Source organism: Aythya ferina (genome assembly GCF_964211825.1).
Source record: "Aythya ferina genome assembly, chromosome: 3".
NCBI classification, from domain to species: domain Eukaryota; kingdom Metazoa; phylum Chordata; class Aves; order Anseriformes; family Anatidae; genus Aythya; species Aythya ferina.
Genome location: NC_140298.1, coordinates 12196589 through 12222608, shown reverse-complemented (window position 1 = coordinate 12222608; position 26020 = coordinate 12196589). Strand labels below are relative to the sequence as shown.

Genomic DNA, 26020 nt, shown 5'->3' with positions numbered 1-26020 from the left:
GCTTGTTGTGTTTGTAGTAGAAAAGAAAGGTACTCTGCACCCAGTCAATCATAAAGGAACGTGGAGCTTCACAGGACTCAGGATACAACCATTTATTGAACTTAAATATTCTACTTTTTCTTTTTCAAGCACATACCTGTCATATATTAGCCCATGAACACCATATTCTCTCAACTTCTTCCTGTTATCTGGGTCATTTGCATCATCTCCCCACGAGAAAATAACTAAGCCTTTAGATTTGGCTCTTTTAATGAATGATGGATTCCTCAGCAGGTCTTCAGAATGCACATTAACTCCCTGAAATATAAAACACTTCAATTAAAAACCTGTTTGAGAAGGTCTCACATTTTTATTGACACTTGTAGCTCCTTATAATAACTTCATATGATAACTTAGTACAATTGAAGAGTTGAGCCCTGTATTTTTTAAGCAACGTACTAAATAGAAATTTCAAGCAACCGACATAATATTGGTAGTTATTAACGTTAATGCATTTATGAGTTTGTTTGCAATTTTGGGTAAAAAATGATGGATTTACAACAATTAGTAATAATTCAATTTAATTTTATTACAGAGAAATACCAGAGCTTGTCAGCTTACCAGCAAGTTTTCAAACTGTGCAAAAGTAATGGCAATTGGAGTTGTACGAGATCTGAGATCCATAAGTTCTGGATAGAGCTTAGATTCTCCTTGGGTGAGAAATAACACCGGATACTTGTTTTGCTTGTGCCGGACCCTGTTATAAAAAACATTTGCAAGCAGGAAGTTTAATAGCAGTGAAATTCAATCTTACTGTTTGAGAATTACTCCCTTTGCTGCATGTGCATTTGAGGGGTGCAACAGGATCATACCGTATTTTCATAGCAAACTATGTGACAAACTTGCTCCAACAGTTTGGCATTGTCAGAGATTAAAACACAGTTAAAGGGAAGCTTGAGTTCATGTTCAACTCTAATCCACACCCACAAAATGTTTACATAAAATCCTTGAAAGCTATCCAAATCTGTAGATTTCTTAATAGAGCAAAACGAAAATACATGATAAGAATCCATTGTGTTTAATGTACGATACTTAACCTTATTAATGTAATTTTCAAGATGGATAATACCACTTAGGGGCATGAAATGACAGTAGATGGAAACACAGTTCTGGGATTAATGCGTTATATGCTTTCACGCTTGTTTTGTAATTCTTTTATCAGTACCTTGATTTGGTTTTGTCCTATTTATCCTTCCATGGTATTTCATCAGTCTCTCATCAAACGATGTTTCCACTAAGCTTTTCATTCTTAGTGCTCAATCACTTCTTGTTACAACATACTACAGCATCTTGTTAATTCACATATAGCCCAACTGTTTGCTTCCCAGTTATTTCCTATGCTTTTTCTGTGCTGCAATGTATTCGACATTCCACAAGAGGAATTCTTCTTACCAAAAAGAGCCACTGTAATTCAAAGCTATTTAATTTCCTGTTCTCTAAAAAAGGCAAATACACAGAAAAAAATCTAACCATTTTTTGTTTGTAAAAGGGGTGCTGTACCCCTTAAGTGTATCTGAAACAGACTTCGTGATACCATAAGAAATACTGACTTTTTTTTGCTGTTTTAAGACTGAAGCATTCAGAAAGGCACTTGACAAAAATATCTACTTTGACTTCATTTTCCTATTTGATTTTTGTCGCAGCTCAGATATCAAAGGGGTCTAATTCCTTGTTTCAATTCCCATCTATTTTTGTGTCCAAATTTTAGGTCTAACTGGAAATTCTTGTTAGTGAATAGTTGGGTATACTTATGTTGAAAGTAAATTTCATCAAATAAAAAACATATGGTTGCTCCTTAACTTACATTGTACAAATATCTGCATTAAAAGAAGAAAAAACAATTCTTCTTCTTCCAGCATTCATCAGAATTGTTTTTAGAATAATATCTAAAAAGAGGTTCATATCAAAGTAAGTTGACAAGTTACCATCCCACTGTCCATCCTATTAAAAAGAAAAGACAAGTGTCAGCCATTTTAATTGATGCTTACTAAAATTATTTTAACAAGCTACAATCTCTTTCAACTTCAGCAAAACAAGAACTGAGTTTACAAGTCTGAATACAGAAGTCACTCCTTCAGTCTCCTGAATGCCAGCTACAGCTCTGCAGGACTGTCTTAGAAGAACAGCTGAATTCTAACAGCATGATTGACTGAAAAATTCAGTCTTCCCACCTAAGGGGAAAGCTGCTGTGAAGTCTTCTTTAATTTTTAAAATACAAAGGAAATCCATGAAAGAACATTAAAAAATGCAGAAAAAAAGCAGAGCTGCACTGTGAGCTAAGTCCTGCAAATACACCCCATTGCTTTAAGAGCATGCTTGTGTTATATTCAGTTGCAAAAGCGGTGGCGATACACTCAGTTTTAAAGATAATGGGCCATAAAATAAAAGGGTCACACTAAAATAAAAATGCTTCTTTGTTTATAGCTCCTAAGAAACTGTCATATCAAATCGCAAGCCTTAGCCATGAACACAGCAAAGTATCAACGTAAATCTCCTGTACATTCACTTACCCTTTGTTGGCAGATCCATTTTATTTCTATGTTGAAGCCAACGTCTTCAGAAACTGACTCCAGGACCTGCAAAGATTTCATTATGAAGAGACTCCACTGCTAAGGGGGTCAACTAACTACTATTAGGGTAATTACTGGAAGAATACACTGGAATGTAACCCCAATAGTTGCATTCAACTAAATGTTGGTCAACAGTCAACTAAAACCAAACAAACCAAAAAACACAACACCAAAAAACCTTAATACATTTACTTTTTTTCTTCTTCAGTTTAAAGCTAAGAACCACATAAAGTTTCAATAAATTTTCTTTTCAAGATTTGATCAAGTACAAATGTAAGTCAATTCACCTTTAACACTTGAGATAAATGCCCCACTTATACTCCTGAAAAAAATGTTCTATACTTCTCTAGAAAGCTTTTGTTTAATACAGAAAGTACTTTCAGTAACAATAGTCCTATGTATGAAATCCATGAGCTTACCATTATGATAAGAACAAAAAAGTGAAATGCTTGTAAAGAAAATTTGTAATTATAAGGTGACTAAGTCAAAATGCAGAAGTAACAGCTAATTAAATAAAAAAAATGCTAGATTCTTTAATCCTATGAATATGAAGGTACAGAGAAGAGTAACATTCCCTTTCTCACAGGAAGAAAGTGAACTTTGGAGAGCCAAAATGTGTATGAATTGAACCTCAATAGTTCAGTCCATTACACAGTTCTTTATTATATAAATAATTTATGTTAATTCTCACATAAGTATTAACTGGGTACTAATAATCTTTATAGTCCAAATAGAAAGCAGAAAAAAAGCAAAAAAGTCCCTAAAAGACATGCTAAATGAGCAGTCTAGACATTAGGAAGAGAACATGAAGGGGAAACAACAATAACAGTTCCAGAAACTATGCTGCAAATGGTATCAAGCTATTTGGACAGTAGTTTCTGGGAAAAACAAACCAATTCAAGCCAATAGTTTGCAAATAGTCACAAAGGGAAACATTTTAGATATTCACTTTTGTTTTCTTTATGTCTGGCTCTGCTACACGGCCAAGACTACACGATGAACTCCCAAAAGTCTTTCCCCAACACAAACCTTAAATTCAGCAAACAACTGTCAATGCATTGAAATGCAATGCCCAGATGGTCAGCCAGCTGCTAAACTGAGCATATCCTGAGCTACACAACTTGAGCTTCTGAATTAAGAGCCTTTGAAGGTATGGAAACTACTGATTTTATGTGCTGGTGAGGCTCCAGTGTGGGGAAAAACAAAACAAAACAAGATTTTCAGTTCCAACACTGATATTGGATGGTTAAAATAATAATTAAAAAAATTAATGTCCATTGCTACACGAGGAGCACAAAGTAAACTGCATGTTTGCATGTTGTATAATCATCATCTCTTGCTCTACATTCACTGCTTACTCTCTGCAGAGAAGGAAACGGCTGGGTCTCATAAGCAGAGTTTTCTTCTTCTTTAAAAGATGCTGAAAATAAATACAAAATATATTGGATTAAAATAGATAGTAACACTCCTAATCCAGCAAGAATTAACTGGCTCAGAACTACAACACCTTTAAGAATGAAAAACTGAACCAGGTTCATCTTTTGATTGTTTAAGATTTCTCTCTAACACTGACATACTCCCAACAATGGTGTTGACAATTCCTGTTCTACCAGCAGGAAAATTTTTTGACGATATTTGTCAGAAGCAGCTTCTCCCATACCTCACTCTCTCAGTCACTGAATCACAGTCAGTAGAAGCAGCCATGCCTGTCAAGGTTTATTACTTTTTTATTTTCTCAGACAAGTAGGATGTGAGAGATGCTTTGCACCATTTTGACGTCCCCATGAAGGAGATGAATTACAGTCTGAGACTTATAGCACAAATAAGATGCCGTATAACAGTTAACAAAGTTCTTGTCTGCAATTCTGCAGAGGTGCCAAAACAGCAGAGAAGCATAAAAAAGAAACACTACGGGCAATTACACTTTGAATACTCATCAATATATATTTAGCCATGCAAGCAACTTGAACCCTTCTGTCCCCTCTCTTCCAAGGGAGTAACTCCCATTCATGTGTTCACTTCCCAGCAAAAAGCTCTACAGACAGCTTAAAACTAAAGTAACTAATTAAGCATTTATACACTTTCAGGAAAAAGCCAAATACAATTAGAATAAGTTACTGCAATTATTGACTACGTATCATTACTTCGTAATAAATTAATCCCAAGACTCTTGCCAACAAGTACGCACCATTGTGATCTTTAACTTTCAGGGCAGTCACATGAGCCAGCTAAAAAGCATCAAAATAATAAAATTAACAAGTGTTCCACCCACAGAGATCTTATTACAAGTACAACACAATTTCCTTCTGATTTTCTTTTTAAACTTTAATTATCATCATCTATCTATTTTAAGTTTAGAGGTTCATTTACAGACACAGTGGAAGTAACTGGAAGAAACATCATTCTTGGTTAAGCCAGCTGCTTCCTTGACTGAGCACAGGTATCTTCTCAGCTTGGTCTTCAGTGGACCAGTCTTATCCCTGATCCCCTTTTATGTAGGCAGACAATTTCTATTAGGAAGACACAGTGATACCCAATTAAATTAAATTAAATTAGTTCTGGCCAGTTTGTCCAATCCAGACTGTTGAACCATGGACCCTTCTAAACCCCTACATGCACCTCCAAGGAGGAAGCCAACATAATCTGGATCTCTCTTGTTAACAGGGAAATATAAGAACTATACAGACTTGGTGAATGGTATCTGTCTTCCACAGCACTGGCTTTGAATTAACCCTACCAACATTTTTTTTTTTTTAAACAGGAATGGTAGCATAATGAGGTGGATCTATGCAAGTTGTTTGGATGCTATTTCTAGAAAACCTTAGTAATGATATTTATTCAAGCTGTAATGATGGTACAAGAGTACTATGCTTGAAATTAACTACCTGTTCTACTTGTACTGCTTTTAAAGCTTGTGTTCTCCCACACGATGTGCAGTTACTCCAAAAATCAAAGCCACAAATCCCACACCCGGTGTATCAAACCAGAAAAAGTAACAATACCTTCAATAACTGCAGTTGATCAAATGTGAGCTCTTTGACTGCAATCTCAAACAACTCCAAAGGCTCTGTATCCAGTTTCTTTGAAGAGAAATAATACACAGTGAAGCATCATTGAAAAGTACTAAAAATTCATATACATTTTTAATATGTTAATATGAAAAGCAATTAAAATTCAATTCAATTCATAATTATTTATCCAATGTCTCTGAAGCTTATACAGAGACAAGTGTCCTGGTAAAACTGAGACAACCCTCCCCCCTTCAAGAATCTATTGCCAAAAAAAATACATAACTATCAACATGGTTTTCACTTCCTTTCTTTCACTATGAAGGAATTCATACTCAACAAGACAACACTGATTTGCTGTGTAAGTACTTCCCTTTCCAGAACTGCTCAAACCTAAGCTTGCCTCTACACTGTGGTTGAGAACAAATATTCTGGGATCAAGGAAAATACACAACAGACCAAAAGAAAGAATAACTCTGTGTTTAAGTCACCAGCTCTTAGACCTATGTTTCTCTCATTATTAAAAAGTGTTATGTCACCATAAAAACATTCAGTTTTGATGCTTCATAAAACTTGGTTATTTAAAAGGTATTGTGCATGTCTGGTCAGAGCACCATTTAAGGAACAATTATCCATATGCAGGAATAACAGTACTGTTCACTGCTTATGTTATCCTACTCTCAATGCTTACAAAAATAGCAGAAAAAGAGTTTTGATTGAAAACAGTAACTACTGCAACAACTGATAACTTGAGCTAGGAGAGGAACAAGACGCTTTCAAGTCCTGTTTTCCTGCTCCTAGCACATCTGTTCTAACTCCTTTCCTTCTGTCCCACTAAGCAAACCAAAGCAGTTCTTCAGCCCCACTTACTGTCCCCAGAAGGCACGAAGTACACTGTTTACCTCACACGTAAAGGAAAGATCAAATGCAGGAGGAAAAGGGATTCAAGAAATAATGAGAAAAATTAATGGAAACCTAGCCATCTGTGGTTAATCCATTTTTTCACAACGTTTCTAAATCAAGGAGAAGATCAATTTTTCTTCCAATTTTCTGCTTTCCATCCACTGGCCACTAGTGGGATACAAGGTAGACTCTGGTTTAAGCTAATGTGCATTTATGAATACATAACACTATACTTGTCCTAAATGGTTAAGCACCAGCAGGGGTGAGAAGTCATGTTGAAAATCACATCAACTCTCCCTCAAAAGCAACAAAACAAATCAAATCAGAACAAAACAAAAACAAGAACCCACAAACCAAAACCAACCCACAAACAAAAGAAAAAGAACCAGAAGGTCTTACTCCAAAAATCTAAGGGGTCGCAAGAGGTGCTACTGAATTCAGTGAAGTTGTGTGCATTTTTCTTTCAAACCATTAATAAACAAAAGCCAAATAACTGCATTTCACATTTAAAGAGATACAGATCATGCATCTGAAACACTGTTGCTACAACATCAAAAGGAGGAACTGAACTTCCCAGCCGTACTTTATGCATACAGTAACACTACGTATTTCCTTTCCTTGATTTCCCAGCATTATTTCTATGAGACCTTATTTCTATGAGTTAAAAAAAAAAAAAAAAAAATAGTTTCTGGATCGGTCACACCAAGATAAAAATACAGATAAAAAATACAGATATGATCATCATCCTTACCTTTTTCATTGCCATGCAACATGTGAGATCATGGTAGACAATAGGCACATGATCTTTAGAAAGGTGTACATCGAACTCCACATATGCTGCTCCCTACAGAAAACAAAAAACACATTGACAACCGAACAAAACAAAAATCCATTAACAGTTGATGCACAAGGTCTCAAGAACTGCAGAAAACTCAGAGGACAAGTTTCCAAATATACACAGGTCCTGGACATCTACCAGAAGTTGTATGCAATACTGGTTGTTACTAGTCACATCTTACTCAAAAACTGATTAAAAATAGGGAAAACAAAAACAAAATCCAAAAGGACAGAGCAGCAGCATTATAGCAACTGCAAGAGTAGAAATTTCTACATCTAGTGTTCTTTTATTATTTTCAGATGTATGTTATTTTCTGTTAAGCTTAAAAAGGATGAAAGATTAAACAAGAGCTCTAAGTATAATCTTTATGGATTTGAAGGCCCAGAAAGAACGAGAAACACACAGAAACAGTTTTTGACTTATTTTGACTGTCTCCAAATCATTCCTTTCTTAGCAGAAATATTTTTGTAGCAGTGGCTTCCAGTCTTCTCATTCCACAAATAATTCAAAATACTTTTTCTGGTGATGTTATTATTTTACAGTAAATTTCTGCCTCAACATACTTTCTGCAGACTTTTTTTTAAAGCAGGTAGAAACCTGCTGTATCTACCAGGAAATTAAAAAGTCCTATTTAACAGATCATTTCATAACTGTAGTTTTCATTTGCTCTCTAGTCAGTGCATGGTCCAGACACTGTCTTCAAATTCTACTCCACCTCCAAGATGAAACTCTACGGGCATTACAGTGTTCAGAAATAAGAAGCCAATAAATATAAAGGGATGGCAGCAGCAGAGTATTAATAACTACAAAGGATGTCTGGTAAGATTCCACGCTAGTGGATTCTTCTGGTACTGTTATAGTACCAGGGAAGTCTCCGAAACCTACAAATTAAGCAGCACGTGATCTCATAGCAGCATCTTAATATGACTGTAACCACAGCTGTTCAGTGAAAACAGGAGCTACACAAGGAATGTCTGAACGTGCTCCATAGGACTGACTCCAGCTACTCTGCCTCACTGCCTCTTCATCAAGGTTGATCTTATCACAGATCACTTCAATAACAAATTTTGGAAGGGATAAAATCAACGATATAGGTCACAGAATTTAAGCATCAGAGGAGTGTATCTCCAAATTCAGTATCCCTCAAGACTTTTAAGATCCTAGGAGTCAAAAATCTTCATTTTAACAACCACTGGAACAAAGGACGGTTTTATTCTAAGAACTTATTCTTAGAACTGAAGTCCCTTTTTTGCAAACCAGTTTGAGGTACTCTGCAGTCCCTGAGTGAGACCTTTGCTGCCCTAGAGTATGCTGGCTCTAGAAAAGCCAGACTTCAATCATCTGTTCAAAATTATTCAGTCTCTGCATGGCTGAAGTTAAAATTCTTTCTGTATTAGAATAACACCAGAATATGTTGGATGGAAAGGGTTTTTAAGGAAAATTAAAAATGAAAGTTTAAACTAAGCTATTTCTTCTTTTCCTATTTCTCAGGGAACTTCCACAGCTTCGTAATTTGAAGCTTTTTTCTTTTTTTATTAATCAACACACTTAACATATATTGTACTGAATCTTGAAAACTAAACATACAAGCCACACTAGTTTTAACCATACAAGTACTGTGTTCATGTAAATGTGTGTACGTACATGACTTGCAGCATTCCTCAGAGAAGCGATCGTGTTCTCTTGAACTTTAGCAAGTCTGAAATAACAGCAAAGGAAAAAGTTTTATTAACGGCACTATGAAGTTCATTGAAGCAACAGGAACATAAATTGGAAGTCTTTGTTCTGTGGAACACTCACATTTAACATTGAAGAGAGTTAAAACAGTTATGTGTTGTAGCTTTTAATTTGAAACCAGCTGCTTCCTCAGTTGGTATCCATGAACCCAAACATTAAATAAAACCAACAGATTAAAAGACAAATGAACTTACTTAGCTGTTGTTGTAGAATTTCCTGCTCCCCTGTGTCCAACATCTAGAGTTGTTCTTGGTTTCCAGTATTTTGCATATGAGGCCTTCATATCACAAGTGTATCCCTGGATTGGCTTAATAATGATGTAGTCCACTACAAGGAAAGACACCAAATGCTTCACATGTCAACAGATAATGGATGACTTCCAGTGAAGTTATCTACGTCTGATTGCATCAACTGTACCTCGAACTTTTCCAATTGTCTTCCTTGGATTTCTGCCCATGATAGCAAGTGTAAGAATTCCAGCACTCTTTCCAAATTCTGCAATTGTGGATGACAGGAGGCAGGCAGAACCTACATGACCTGGGAGCTCATCATCTTGCAGTACTTTCTCACTTAAATCTTCCTAAAAACACAGAAAGAACCAAAACACCTACTGTTGTATGTGGGTAAGAATACTAACCAACTCTGCTTTCTCCTGGAAGCCTTGGTCCTCAGCAAAACATACACAGTCACTAATATAATGAAATCTCCCATGTGTTACAGAAAACACAAGTTTCAGACCAATATTTTTCAAGCAACTATGTTGCAAGTTACAAATAGGAATACGAAATTGTTGTTTGAAATCTAGAAAACCACATACATTAATCTTTGAAAAAACTCTTAGATACGGTAACCTTGTCAGACCAAAAATGCCATGTATGGAATATAGTCTCTTCTAAAATACCCAAGTCACACTTCAAACAAAGTTCAACTTAAGTAATATGTAAGTTTAGAAGAGCTCTGTACTCATTTGCAGAGAAGGAAGACGGCTACTAGCAAACAGAACAGGCACTTGGTCATTGTTAATTTCAGGAACTATGTAGCAACTTGACAATTATGACTGTAAGTGATTTAAAGGCATTTTTTTGACCAAAGAGAATGCTTAAAACTTTCTTCTCCATAAACAGTATGAAAAGACCAAAGTTAGTTTTGTTAAAAGCTATCAATATTTAACTTTTCTTGAAATGCTTTGAGTGCAAAGTAAGTAGCAAATGAAGTAGCGAGAATCTGCAGTTTTAATTTGTACTGATTACTACACAGATTTTTTTTGTAACTTAAAATCAAGATGAAATAGTTGTATTTTAACCAGTCCCTATATGCGCTGTTAAAATTCAGAGAGGATAAGCAGAACTCACCCCTGTTAAAGGATAAAAATCAAGCTAACCGAATTATATACAGTACTGCACACTAAGATTTGAGTCCAATTTCTACTAACTATTCTCAAGAAGGCAAGAACGTGAAACTTTGTGTCATACTGAGACAACTCAAAAACAAATCTGTACAATGGTGCATCAGCAAACAGACTCCTAAACCATTTACACAAGTAACATCCCAAAGATCAAGCTGATCACTTTGCAGGCTGATGCCATCAGTGGAATCCTCAAAGTAATCGACTCCTTCAACTCCAGAAGGCAGACTGGAGTTGCTTCGAAGTGGTAAAGCGACATACCTCGAAAAAATCAAAGATTAATTCCAAGTTATCAGGCTCCATGGTTTGTATAGTATATTCTATCCATCGATCTGGCTGCAAAGCGTAACCACAGTCTGGTTGAGAGTGTCGGCATTTATATTCATTGTTGGTTATTAAGGAGAACTCCACAGTGTTTGCCATTTTTTGAGGAACAGTAGGGGATGTTTTTTCTTGGCCCTCGTCATCATCCTCATCTTTCTCCAGGCCTTCTAGAGTCAACTTTACTCTACCCGATCAGAAATACAAAACAAATGGTTAACTTACAGGCATGTCTTCAGAAACACTGGGGAATTAGAAAGCAGCTTGAGCAGAAACCCATACAACACAAGAAGTCTTCTTGACACCACCAAGTACAGAGAGCTGTGCATGCAGCAGGCCCTAACAAGAGTAGGATTTGGGAACCATTGGTGTCTAAATCCTATTTCAGTCATGTTTAAGTGCTCAATTACCTCTAGTATTGATTACTTCTAATACTGGAACGTGGGTAAATGGGAGAACTATAGTAATAGTCAGAATATGAGTGCCAACACTACCTACAAAAGACACAAAGCCTTCACCATGCGGTAAAACTCTATATGCTGGGATAAAGCTTAGCAACCAGAGAGTTCCAAAAAAAAAAAAAAATCCACACAAGAAGGGGAAAAGGTGGGGAGGTTGGAAGAGAGAGTGAAGACAAGCTCCAGATCGCAGAAATTCAGACACAGAAGGAGAACAAACACCTGGGTCAATAAACAAAGAACAAAACCAAACACAACAACAGTACAACTCTCCTTCCCCAGCTTTCACATCCAAGCTAGTCCTTTGGAGAAGTTATGACAACGGAATAAAGAAAACTCCCTGAAGTATATCAGACCACTACCTAAGAATGCTACAGTTCTAGCCAAGAAGCAGGAAACAAACATCAAGACAAAGATGGAGTAAATATTTGTGAAGGATGCCTGTTCAACTTCTGCCAACACAATCACTTCATACATTTTTGATAGCCTGGAAGTCAACTAGCAGAATGTCAAGAGTTGAAAAGTATTAACTCAGCAGTGAGACCAGAATAGTTTTAACTATTTGAATTCCTTTGTTGAAACAGAAGACCTTTGATACTATTTCAATAATAAAATGAGGAAACTGATATACCAATAATCTAATATTAATCACTGCATTTTTACAAAGCACTTAAATACCTGGAAATTGGCCTAACAGCACAGCCCTATTAGTAACCATAATGCTAAAGGCTAAATTCATTAAGAAAAAAAGAACCAAAAGGTACTGACAATTAACATGAGGTAAATTGCTACTAAAGATTACCAAAGATGAGCAGGCTCTTACCTAAACCTTGATGTTTTAAATTTCTTCTTTGTTATCACTACAGGGGGTTTCTCAGAATAATGCAGACGCAACCTGATTTCTGTTTGACAGGTCAGCCACCCAGCATCCACAGTTTCAATACCATCTGTCAAAGAATAAGCAACAAGAATTAGCAAGACAACTTAATAACTTGTTTCACTTTCTAAAAGAAGATCTAAACAGCTTAATGTAACTCTAGTTCCTCTGACACCACCTTCTAGCCAATCCTCCTTTATCTACAGCTTTATTCAATAGTATTTCCAAGGCAAATGTTGAGAGCATCCTTTCACCTCTTTTTTCTGAGCTAGCCAGAACAAGCAACAGATACTGCAGTTGCTCACTGGCTTTTAAGGTAAACAAATAGGAACACTGATCCTTCCCAACTTCATGTGGTCACTGTCTGAAGAAGAATACTAATTATTCCAGTATTCATTTTTATTTATGGTATTAACAGCTAAGTAAATCTCTACAGGTACATGAAACCATCCCATATCCAGGGATCTCTCAATACATGGATGAACACTGACAAACTCTGCAGACTCATAAGCAACTTCAGACTGTTTCAGTTGAGATACAGATGTCAAATTAGCTCATAAGCAAGGGCAATGAAACAGTTTAAGCATGCAAGACAAAATATAGTAACAGATAAAATAGGGAAAAAGCAGAGAGGAAAACCCTCAACCATCAGGAGAAGGAAAGCCTACAAAGACAGCATAAGCTGCCAGACCACATGCCAAAGCAGACTCTGCAGTTTCAAGTAATTGCTAGCAAAATGTATCCTTGGATGATAGGAGAAAAACTGAAAAACTTGAAGCCAAGATGTATGAAACATGACAAAGAGTTAACTCAGGTGCCAAGGGGTTGAACTTTAAGGGAGAGGTGGGTTCTAACAGACAAAAGCAAGACACATCCATGCACAAGAACATGAGGTTTTGGCAGTTATGTGCTCATCTGATGAAGCACATTTTTGTACGTTTTGTCTTAAGTGACATTCTTCTAGTCAGGAAGAGTTCTTTCTAAGGCTAGTTTTAAAGAGAAAGCTAACAGCCTATTCTGCCTTTCCAAAAATACATGCTTATAATTTAAAGTTTACAAATTCTGATCTTAAACACCAGTACGCTGATAATCTTTAAGCTCATCTTAGCTGTGTTTTATTAACGTTAGGAGTTACAGCCTGAGCGTGTTCACAAATGCTAGATATAAAACCAACTGTACAAGCCAAAGAAGCAATCGCAAGCAGAAAACTCATGTTTAAAACAAACTAAGCATTTCACAATATTTTTCAACTACAATGTTTCATCTTGTTAACATGTATACAGTAAAGATGAATTTATCTCACTTACTATGGATTCCAAAGTATCCATCGTCAATGGTCATTTCATTTTCTAGAATTGAAAGGAGGGGAAAAAAAGCATGAAAGATTCTTATTAGTATGCATGCTAAAAGGAATCTTTGCCAAGTTAAATTCTACCTTTCCACTTCATTACCAAAACGTGTGTCTAATAAAAAAGTAGGAAAAAGTGAAACAAACAAGCATGTTGATTGCAACCTACTATAAAGTTTTTTCCAATTTTGTGTTTTTTCTACAGGAAAAACCTATCAACACCCGAAATGCCCTAAGATGCCTGTGTTACCTGAAGTAATCTGAACTTAGAAAAAGCAAGAAGGCTGTGTAGTTTTGCAGTTTGCTCATAACATCTCTGTCCTACTAGAATCTAAAATGCTTGTTAGTGTCCAAGACATTCAAGTTTCTTGCAAACGTACAAGAAAGCTGTTCTCCTGCACATTTAAAGCTTCTAAATCAAGCGAGTCTTTCGATTCTGTCCAGCCTGCTTATTCTGTCCATGTGAGAGAAACCCTATCCTAGGATGAAATACTCAAAATGTTCCACAATTCCTTTCATCCTTACCCTCTCCAAAGTTTTAGTAACTCAAATCTTTATGCGCTAAGCAATTCATCAACGTTAACAGAATTGCAGCAATCTGCACAAACTACAAGTTACTCAAAACAAACTTTAAGAAAATTTTGTCATTACAGCCATGAACCCTATCCTTTTCTAGGAAGAATCATAGTCCTGCCCTCCATTTTTAAAAACCATTAGGCAACAATTCAGGATCATAATGACCAAGTGCTAACATCCTGGTTTTGCTGCATTTTCTTAAAAGACTGCTTATGAAGAAAGCCCCTATTTCATACGAACAGATCCTGGGTAAAGTTAGCTTCTGTGATAAAAGTTAACTTAAACTCCATGGTCCATTAAAAAAAAAATAAATAAATAAACGCATCTTTAACGACAGAATTCTGCAGAGGCTATTTTTGACATTAATCAGTTACTAAGGAGACAAAAAGCACTGAGTGGTACTCAAAAAAAAAAAAAAAAAATCCTAACTGCATGAACGAAGTTATCTGAATTGAGAGAAATTCTTAACCCTAACAGAGGGTGGGCTGCTTCCCTAATTAGGTCCTTAGGAATATAAAAACATTACTTTGTTACAGGAACACCAACACTTAACTGCACTAATTTAAATGAAGTCAACCCCCCAAAAACAGTGATCATGGCACTATTCACTATTTACAGCTTCTTTAATACAAGCTGCTTTCTAAAAGAAGTATTCTTTCAATGAATCAGAAGATATTCAATAGATGTATACTTTTAAGTGTGGAGAAAATAACATTTTTCATATCCTAGAAGAGACAAGTGCTTAAAACATGCCATCCTATAGCAGCATATCTGAATTACAAGCTACATTCAAAGGTTATTTCAAACACTCTTAACAAAAAAAAATAAAAAAGCAAAGAAACCCATATTTTCCCATCTCAGAAAAGCATTAGAAATTTGTACACAAGTCTGCATGCCACCCTTTCTTCCAGCAAAATAAATTTCTGCTAAATTGCCGGGTAAATTAGCTCATTCATGTCTCTTTTTACATGAAGCCATTCATTTAAAGAAGCCTAATTAAAAAGTTTTGCTTTAAAAATTTACTGGTGGAATGGTATTTAAACAAAAACAGTAGTGAATTCACACCCTCCCCCTCCCCACATTCTCTGGAAATGAAAATATGGATCCTTAGTCTCAAAGAATTAAATTACAAAAAACTATTACTTTAAAAGTTCATGAAAACAACCCACATGATCTTAAGGATGGCAGCAAAAAATTTTACACCCACTCAATTTTTAAGCCACTTACAGATATATATATATATACACACTTTTTTTTTTTTTTGAGAGTAAGGTCCATGTTGTGCAAAAAAAAATGTTTATACCTCCAACACAGTAATACATTTAAGTATTTTAAAGCTTTCATTATCAATCCCTCTAAACCAATGTGCAGCATATTAGCAATCTTATGCATATGCCTCAAACAGATGCAGTTGATGCCCATACCTAAAGGGGTAATTGATCGTGGTTGTAGATGAGTCTCCCACGTGTGAACTATGACTTCGCAGGGACCATCGATAGTCTGTAATTTAAAAGTTAAATGTCTGCAATAATTTCTTTTGTTATATCTGATTTTCTACCCATGAATCTGTTTGGGATGGTTGTGAACTAAACTTATAAATTTAAGAAAGAAAAAAAGAACAGGACAGAGAAAGAGAATGAAAGAGAAAGAAAGCAAGAAAGAAAGCAAACAGGTCAGGCTTGGTTCTTACCCCCTTACAACTTACTACCTGATGTGTCACACTACATATGACAAAACTTGAAAAAGTCCAACAGGATGGAGACATTAAATGGAACGACTAAATCTTTGCTGCTTATAGCTACTCCGCTGAACTAGCATAGTCTCCTTCGAATACAAAAAAGCATCTCTGAACTCATTACGTGCATTTTCTACTCCTGCAGCAATTTATAAAAAGAATTCACTTAAGCCACATCTCTGAAATTCTCAACAGCACCCAGCATCTATTCATGCAGTTAGGAGCTGCTGGGGTGGTTTCTCCCTCACAATTTGCTCAAATAATTCCAAGTCTATCTAATGCGGTTATTCTACTTGTGGCATAGAACAAGTTAGCTACCATCCAATTAAAGCAGAAATGGAATTTCACTGCCTCAGAAGGAAAAATACACTGGCACAACGCAATCAGCCAGCAGTGAAGCTCCCTGCAGACTGTTCTGTTTGAAGCAGGATAGATTAGATTGTTCCATCAAAAATTAGTTTTGTTGACAAACGTAGTCTAGACTCAGACAGATGAACAGAACAGTAGCTCTATCTCTTCTTTCAAAACAGTACCACTTGAAAATGCTTTCCAGGTTAGAACTTTCAGGCAACCAGTGCTTAACAACAGACAGAATATGCCTGAATCCCAGCTCAGTCACCTTCAGAGGTTGTCAGGTTTCCCTAACATGGTGTGGAGTCATTAAAAATGCCATCAAATAGCTGAAGAATTTGTCCTTTTTGTGCTTTGGGCCTAAATGGCTCAATTTCAGAAAGACTAGCTACTACTGCCTACCTGAGTCATATCGACTTCAATGTCAACTTGTCCCAGTACTTCAGGTTCTTGTTTAAACAGATTTCAGATCAACATGCACACCCAGACATGATTCCAAGTCAGCAGATCCGGGTATCTGAATACTTTGTTGTCTTACAGCCCACTAAGTAAATTCTTTATCAACTGATGGTATTTCTTGACCATCAAACACATTTAACCTACTATGGTTTGGTTTTGTAAGAGCAAGTGCCAAAGGTTTGAGAAGTGCTCAGGAGGAAGGGTTGGCTTTTAGCTAAGATTCAGAGTGCAGACTGATTTTTCTAGTGATTTCAGAAGTGTCCATACTTAACAGTCATGTCAGGAGAAAACACAAATGTTTAAAGTTCTGCTTTAAAAATATAATACAGATAAATATACATAAAATAAGATGGTATTATTGTTTTCATTGATTCCTGTTACAGGGTAGTTTTAATCCTTTCCTCTGCTGTTGCCACAATACTCGTTCTTATGGACTTGTAGAAAAGCTCAGAAGTTTTTCCCCTCCCATTTTTCACAGCAGATCCATGCTTGTGTATAAAATTCCCATTTTCAAAGCTGAAATCTGTGTTTGCTAGCAGAGTGGCTACCGTTTTCTAACAGCACATAAGCCTGCAAGTTCTCCAACAGCAGGTCCCATAAACACATGCAGAACTTGCAGTTTGCAAAGCTGGGGAATGAAAATCTGTCCTAGCATGCATTAGGCTGTTTCCTATAAAAAGGCAAACAAAAGCTTCTACTTGTAGAAACAATCAACATATCATATTAAAATATAATAACAGCTTATTTCTGAAAGGATAAATACACTACTGTAATTCCACATTTCACTTTTATGTTAAAAAAATTAAGAATCAAAATCTGAGTAATGTTATTCCAACAATAAGCACAACACACTGGATATAGTTAAAATTTCACCCCCTGGAAGAGATACAGTGAGCTGATTATGCATTTAATCCCAGAAACCCTCAATTTCCATACTAAAAACAAGGAGGTAAGCAAAACTACCTAGAAAAGAAGCGCAATGGATTAGCAAGTATGAGCAGACGTGACTGAGAGCTCTCTCACAATCCCTGGATTTTGTGCCTATATGAATTTAAATAACTGCAACTGTTTTCATTACACATTAGTCATTGTTCCAGTGATGTTAGAATACTGATGCAATTTCAGCAATATATACCAACATTAGTCCTGTCCAGACCAGCCTGTAGCAAATGATGATGTGTCATCAACATTTATTGCATGGTATTGTTCCCTAAAAAGCCAGCCTCTGCTAGGACAGCCTTTAGAGGACAAGTACCCAAGTGTCACACCAAGCATCCCTGTGGGCAGTACACAGAGATTATACGGAGTGGCACTGTATGTCATGAACTCCTCTCTACCAACACAGAGAATTTATTTTAAATCAGGTCCATAAAATTATAATCCTTGATCTTTGACTGACCATTTGATGCAATTTAAAAAAGCTATGAAAAGACTTAAAGGAATCTTCTAAAAAAAGTCTTCGCACACTGTCAGAGGCTGGGGACCCCCCAGTAAGTCATGAGACGTTTTGAAATGCAGGGTAAAAGGCCTACATAACATGAGGTGGCTATCAGAAGTTCAAAGCAGTCTGATGAAGTGCTTGGGTGCTCAGTACAATTGAAAAATTAAGGCACTTCTTTGGATGTTTAAATGACAGTTTAGGAGGCCAGTGCCAAGATTCCTGATCCAAGGCAACACAACAGAGTAGACATTAGGAAAAACAAGGTGAGCTTAAAAATCAAAACAAAACAAAATAAACAAAGACCACAACGACATTTAAACAATTGCACTTTACAGCTAACTTCTCGAAACTCTATTGCAGGAGTGGATATTGATGTGCCTCAAGAACAGGTCAGAGCTAAATGAATTAGACTTCACTGCCTGTGGTGGATTTCTGACAGAAACACCTCCAGATTTCAGTACCAAATAAGAGACAATAATTAAGCAAAAGACCAATGAAACAACAATAGCCGTAGACTCAGCGTCACTTAATTCACAAGGCAACAGCACCTCTAAGATACTTCAAGCAGCAGCTGAATACAGCCTGCTACCTCAGCGTACTCACAGCAGCAGTGCTCCTCTGTTATCAGCAGGTTAACCACCAGTTATCAGCCTGGCAACAGGTTTTCTAAGGCACTTTGCTACTAGAGAAATTACTGGGCCTAGACCTAAATTTCACTCTGATTATTATATTCCAAGCACTAGATGGATTTGACGTGTTTGTATTTCAGCAAAAATGCAAGTCTTATTTAAAATATCTATAGTAAAGCAGTATTCTTACACATGTGAGACGTTCACCAATACAATTTTTAAAATCCAACTACACACACACATAGCTACTGCACATTTCCTTGAAAGAAATAACCCTGAACTTCCATGCTTGCTTACTGTTGGAAAAACAAATATAGAACACAGCTAAACAGAATAAGGTATTGACCTTACTAACGTTTTCAAACATATCACACAAACAGTACATAAAACGTTCTCCTCAAACATACGCTACCCACAAGATTTAAATTTGAAGCCAGGTAAGCAGGTTGTTGGTGTTTTTCTCCCTCTTTCAATCAAACAGAACCTATGTTTAGAATAAAAGATTGGAAGACCACCGCAGTAAGGTAATTGGTACTGGACTTTGCTTAAGACAAAAACAAACCTGGAGCAAAACAGTTGAAATTACTGTCTTGTTTCATCAAATCCTTTATTTAGTTTTCTTTTGAAAGTCTTAGGATGACTTATATAATCATTAAAATGTTCACAATGTTAGAAACTCTTAATATTCAAGAATTCAAGACTCGTACAGATATTTTAGTAAGGTATTTTTTATGTATACGTTCATTTATTTGTACTCCTATTCCTAAATATTCTATACATTTCTATGTTAAGTATAAAATAATGCTCTATTTATGTAACCACAATCATGTTAACATCAAAATAGTTTACTGCCAACCAGCCAAACTTCCCATGACATTGTACTACCCTTCAAGCAAAATAGTAACAGAGATCAGATCAGGTGACAACTTTTTTTTTTTTTTTCATGTGTGAAAAATACTCTTTATTTGTTGTTTCCAAAACGTGAATTGTTGTATTTATTTTCCCATCTAGTCTGTAGTAACATTTTGGATATGGAAACGATCATTTCTCTGTGTAAACATGCACCACCCCTACTTGGCCAACATGCACCCATGCTGATGTGATCATCTCAAGCACCTTCAAAGATGCAGTTGTTTCAGAAAGGAAGGATATGATAACTTAAAACAGATCTATCTTCAACATTGCTTAATCAATTATGTTGTGTAAAATTGACATATGCAGACTTCAACACGTATTTAAGTCTACACATAGTTAAGTTATCCAACTACAGACCATGACATATAGAATTGCACTAACAAAATGTTAGCAGTGTTTGAAGGATCATATATTGCAAGCCTATCCAATTTAGAAGATAAATCACATGCAATTCAAACACATTTATTGAAATAAAAATATTGAGAATTTAATTTAGAAGGATCTTATCCTTAACAGGGTTGTTAATGCTGAAGTCCTCCACAGACTCATTTGCATTCTAGGGTATATTACATGCCTGTTAGAATGAAGAGACCCTGCTTTTTCTTTGTTCTTCAAAAAAATTACAGAAAGGAAAACACTGAGGGCAAAGACCCCAACTACAAAATAATGTATTTTATGACAAAAGGTTCTGTGGTACTGGATACTTAACAGGTACAGGTTAGAGACTGCTAAGCAGATAACCATGTACCCTGGCAATTCACATACTTGGTTTTGTAGGGTGTTTTTTTTTTTTTTAATTATTTTTTTTAAATATAGGAGCTCTTTATGCTGTTATTCCATAAAATTTATACTTACCTTGGCAGACTCTGCATCACACGGTACATAAAGCGTGCACGATACAGAGCACCTACTTAAAGAAACACACTCACCAATACATATTGTGAACTTATTCAACTGTTAAAACAGAAACTGTGTTGTCCGTGAGCACTTTTTCTGCAATCTGTTCTAAGTGTGGTTATCCTAAGGCGGTATTGCTTACATTTTAAGCCTATAGGCATTTGTGAGAAAGATGAGTCCGATCAATCTACTAGGCCATAAAATCTGACCTACTTTTGGCCTCAAAAAAAAAAAAAAAAAAAAAAAAGCCACCAGAAAACAAACCAAAAACTATTATTGGCCTTCCCTTCTTTTACCTCAAAGTAACAACGCAAGTATCAGTTTCAGATTAGACTGTTTCACTTGCCATAATAAAAAGCAGAACAGTTTCAAGTTCCATTTCAATTAGTATCCTTCACTGAGAATTTTCATGACACCTCCATTAACACTTCAGTGAAAGAAGGCTGAGTTCAACTGACAAAAGCTTCCAAGCTCTTCAATAATTTAAAATATTAATATATATATATATAGACCAGCTTATTCCACAACTCCTCTGCATGTTTAGCTGTAGCCTTCATAATCCCTATTTCAAAGAAGAACTAAAGCCCAAGGTAAATAGCTACAGGATATTAATAGAGTAAGCAAGACAGCAAAGATAACTTTAAACGGATTACTTCTTACAGCTATTATGTGTTATCAAGAAAAACAGCTGAAGAGTAGCTGCTTAGTTTCCAAATTAGTCTTGACTTTTTTATTTTTCTGTGTGCAATCTCATCCCTAGTCTGAAAAAGAAAGAGCTTCCTCCCCCATCCTAGTATGACTTCTACAGACCAGTATACTGCCAAATATATTCGACTCTCATGCAACTTTTACATCAATACCTGCAAAAACAAACAAACAAAAAAAAAGCACATCTCTGCCTCTTCAGTCAGGTCATGCAAATAGGTGTATACAAACCTAGAGAAAACACCAGGCTGTCCCATTCCTTGTTTCATCTTCACTCGAAGAAATTAACATGTATTAATTATGCAGCACAAAGGCTAGATAATACTTCTCATATTTTACCCAAGTATCTTCAGCAGTTTTAAAACTGTAGTAGATTAGGCAAATTTAAATAAAGCTGTTCACATTAAGCGTTTTTCCTCCTACTACCTCTTGCATCCATGCTGAAGATCCTTGCCCTACTTAAGTCTTCATTTAAGTAAGTTATTGTAGCCCTATTATACTTAATAAAAAATTCTCCATACTGCTTAAGCTTTATAATAGTCTCAGCCATTTCAATACCCTTGGAATTCAATATCCAAAGCACTAACAAGGGTAAAAGACAAAAGACATTTTAACCAAAATAACTTAAGTTAACTGTATACGGTCACATATCTCCAGAAGTGAATTGTCATTTCCACAAGCATATGTTGCAATTAAGATTTCTCTCTAAAAACCTCAAGATTAACTCAGAAAATCCTTTTTATTTCAAATCACAGAAGATGAGCCAACTTAAAAAAGTTGTACGTACCTTAGGTTCTAAGAAGTACCCTTTAAAATACCGATATTTAACAGGAACACCTCTAACAAGCTCTACAGTAGCTTTCCATAATTCACTGTGGAAAGAGAACAATTTCAAGAATTTCATCTCAAGTTTTCTGAAGTTTTATCCAAAGTTCTAAATACTATTTTAGCTTAACAGCTCTACTGTCATCTCACTCACATCTCAATGTCATAACACGTTTTACAGGTTATTTCATATTATGATTTAGTATCAAACTGAATTGGTTTAGCCATTCTGCGTCAATGCTTCAGCCATTCCCTACCAATGTTGAAGTAGTGACTGAGCTGTTTGGAAAGACACAAGGGTAGCCAAGCATGCAAAAAAAGCACAATAAGTACTTCGAACGGAAACTGCACTTTCTAATCTACAGATCTGAAGAGCTCTCATCTTCCTTTAACTAGTAGGGAAAACATGATGAAATTCAGGGATTCATGCAAGATCAGCAAGCCACTGGCAGAACTACAGATACATCCTTTGAGCCCTATTTTCTGCACCATATAGATGAATAATGATAGGTAGGGCTCAAATTTAAAAGAATACTGTATCCCTCTGCCATGTCTAGACTGTTTTTGTATACACTCATCTTCATATAGATACAAAACACTTAAGACTTTTAACAGAAGTCTTGTTTTAAAATCATCTTCTCATCTCTTTATAGGCACTCTAAGAGCTTATACAGGTTAAGAGCTAAACACTATAAACATCTCCCATAACTTCCTGTATGCTCCATTACAGGAGTGAAAGTGATCCTTAGCAGCCTCTTATTTCAAGTGTCTACAACCGTACTTCTGAACTATTCCGCAACAATGGTAGAAACATCATTCATAACTTGAAAACATACTCAAATTGAACATTACCTTAGACGCATTCCTAAGCATCAAAGCGTTCAAGGGCGACACAAGAAATTCTGGATAGTTTTACTAATAGCACATATAGCCTAATAATTTAGGAACTATGAGCCAGAACAAGTTTGTTGCTGCAGAACTGCAGTTACTTCTAAGGAAAAACAAACTAACAAAAAAAACCCACCACAACAAAAAATCTTACCAATCATCGGTTTGGAGGACTACTGCAGCTTGTGGATTCCAGTTTCCCAAAGCACTGCAGCTCCCACATATTGCAAATACTTCTCCTAATAAAAAAAGAACAAACAGGAAAAAAAAAGACTTAATTACTAAACCCTATATGGAATTACTAAATGCAGTCTACATGGTCAAACCTTCAAATAATTTTAACACATACACAGTGTCACCCATCCAAACTCCCTCTTTTTGGTTGAAAAAGGTATTTTTCCCCACCTAAAATTAAAAGTGTTGTGTTTTCCAAAGATCTCTCTGAGAGAGGCATTAGTAACAAGCCAAACCCCTAAAAGGGTTGGCTTCCAAATCCTCCTAGTTATGTTGTTTGGAAACAAACAAACAAACAAACAACTTGGAAACAGAAGGCAAATTTTTAATGTAAAATTCTTATTGTCTTATTAAAATAAAACATTTTTTTCATACGTGGGTGTGTAAGTCCATACACAAGTACTAATGTACAAGTCAAAAAAAGTAATTTTCTAAGATTCACATAAATAACCTAGAAGCACAGGCAAAATAGGAGGCTGATAGCGTAATTCCCACAAGAACATTCAGCTTCATTCGTGTGAGAAATAAAATCAACTTAGCTGCTATGCTTTCATTTTTTAACTGGAAGTGAAAATGTACGGTTGTCACACAAAAAGCATTGCGTACTGTCTACCATAATGCATGCACACAGTAAGAACAAAAAACAGTATCACAGAAATACTTAACTCTGGGAAACGCAAGAGTTGAAGTTAACACTGCAATTTATCGTTGCTTTTCAACATAAAACCAACATACAATTAAAACAACAACAATAAATACAATTGGAAAGGCAAAATTAGTATTTTGCTTTCCACAGTAATTCAACAATATTTTTAGAAGCAATAAAAAGAATCTATTATGGAAGGAGAAAGTATGAAGCTGTTATGCTTATTCATCATCTGCTTAACCTTTTAGTCTTTCCATGCAAAATAGAAGAACTACCACAGTGCTAGAGCCACTTCTCAAAAAAAATGTATTAACAAGAATATGTACTGAAATGAACTTCATTATCTAAATGGCATGTATAAATGTGACATTTCAAACAAAGAAACCCTTACACCACAACAGGCATGAGAACATTCAGCTGAAGTTAAAGTAATCTCTTCAGGTTATTTTAAGGTTAGGGGTGGTGGTGCCTGATGAACAGAAACAGCAGGGATCAAATTGATAGCTGAAAAGTCTTGGAGAAACAAATATCAGTCTTGACAAAAGCAAGACGCAAACATCTGATGGTGATTTCCTGTTTTCATACTGGGAAAGCAGTAGTAAAGTGCTGGGGGTACAATAATCTCAATCTTAAAATACAAAGTGCAAGATGTAGGTTACATAGACACTACCTTTTACTATGCTAAATATCACAGCTGGTACTTCAAAACTGAAATCTGAAGTAAGACCTGTGAGGATGTACTTATGCCTCTAGAAGAGAGTCCATCCTTTCCAGGTATACAAGTTCACCTAATAAAAGACACCACCATATTTTTTTATAAAAGAGCACTGCAGACATGCAAATGTGAGGAATTAAGATTAATAGATTAATTCCTTCTTTTTAAACAAAAAAATAATAATAATTTAAAACCTAAACTATTTTTTCCCCCCAACTAAAAATCTTGTCTTCCAACTCATTAAAAAAATCCAGGCTTTTGCATGCTTGCTTTAAGTATACAAAAGCTGATTTTTTTTTTGTGTGTGCAGTATGAATACATTTATTGTGCAAGTTACTGCACACAACTGCCAGTCAGGTGTTTTACTCTTTCCACCCCACTGGGGCACATGACTGTTTTTTTTTTTGTTTTGTTTTTTTGTTTTTGTTTTTTTTTTTGCAGGGGAAGGTGAAGGAGGAAGGGAAAACCACTTAAATACCACGCATCTGCTGACTGAAGATATTAAACAGGAGTGAGAATTTTTTTAATATTCCTTTGAAATGGCAGCATTTAGTTCATCTTTGTGTAAATGCCAGGCAATCCCTGAAGAGCAATCTAAAAAAACCATCCACCACCACCAAACAAACAAAATAGTGTGACCGTACGGTGAAGACTTATCACTCCGCAAGGTACAATACACAAGAGTCAACATTTGAACAGGATGCACAGTCACTCCTAAACTCGCTTCACATCACATGGTTGAATTGGGATTTGTGAAATGCTGTTTGCGGAAAAGCACAAGAAAAATGCATATAGGGGAACTGTCTTCCCCAAGGCAATTCTAAACTCAGTAGGCTTGTTTTTGTTTATTTTTTCTCTTAGCTAATCTTCAACCCCCTAACCATCTGTTGGTACAGCGCTGTGCCCTGATGAAGACCTACACAAGTCACAGTCAGTAACCAGTGACAATTTTCCTTCCGCTAGGATGAGACAAAAACAAAGTGCTCCATGTCATGAGTTTATGCCAGCGTGTAGGCTTCACTGCCAGTGTTAACTCCAGAAGTAGTCTGGCTAGAGGGAGCGAGTCAAAGCATCATTCCTCTGCTGCCCTTCCACCCTGTAGCTGGAACCACTGACATCAACAGGAAATGTGAGTGATGAGGACACAACACCTGAGCATCCAAGGTGAGGACTCACTCCTGTCTCACCAACTCCTCGCCAAGGTGATCTGACAGACTCAGTGTGGTGTTTTAAATAATTGTTGCCATTCATAGAACTGCTAACAGTTCTCTAGAAAACCAAAGCTGCTTCTCTCCTTCTCTCCTTTCATGAGGCTGCATCTCAACACCCTCCTCCCTGGTCAAAACCAAGCACATCAACACTGTCATAAGCAGAAGCAACCTCTTGTCACCTCTTAATGCTATCCAAATGGCATCTCCAAGCAATTCTTTGTAACCAGCCACTGGAGCAGGATCTACATCTTCCTGACGCTATTTGTTGTTGCAGATCTCATCAGTAAAA

General features: G+C 36.1%; 1 protein-coding gene across 11 annotated transcripts in view; it reads right to left on the bottom strand.

The window, feature by feature from the left end:
- GPCPD1 (glycerophosphocholine phosphodiesterase 1) overlaps positions 1–26020 on the bottom strand; it is a 43837-nt gene that overhangs the window by 7262 nt on the left and 10555 nt on the right. For 10 of the 11 annotated variants that reach the window (XM_084516137.1, XM_084516139.1, XM_084516144.1 and 7 more), the window contains 17 exons: positions 23080–23164; positions 22000–22084; positions 15505–15580; positions 13464–13505; positions 12103–12226; positions 10762–11008; positions 9513–9675; positions 9290–9422; positions 9003–9057; positions 7272–7364; positions 5612–5689; positions 4798–4837; positions 3968–4029; positions 2550–2615; positions 1844–1980; positions 601–736; positions 137–297 (listed from right to left, as the gene is read on the bottom strand). In XM_084516137.1, the coding sequence (XP_084372263.1) occupies positions 137–297; positions 601–736; positions 1844–1980; positions 2550–2615; positions 3968–4029; positions 4798–4837; positions 5612–5689; positions 7272–7364; positions 9003–9057; positions 9290–9422; positions 9513–9675; positions 10762–11008; positions 12103–12226; positions 13464–13505; positions 15505–15580; positions 22000–22084; positions 23080–23164 (1783 nt within the window). The remainder of the gene's footprint in view (positions 1–136; positions 298–600; positions 737–1843; positions 1981–2549; positions 2616–3967; positions 4030–4797; positions 4838–5611; positions 5690–7271; positions 7365–9002; positions 9058–9289; positions 9423–9512; positions 9676–10761; positions 11009–12102; positions 12227–13463; positions 13506–15504; positions 15581–21999; positions 22085–23079; positions 23165–26020) is intronic. The other variant, XM_084516138.1, reaches the window with a different exon arrangement.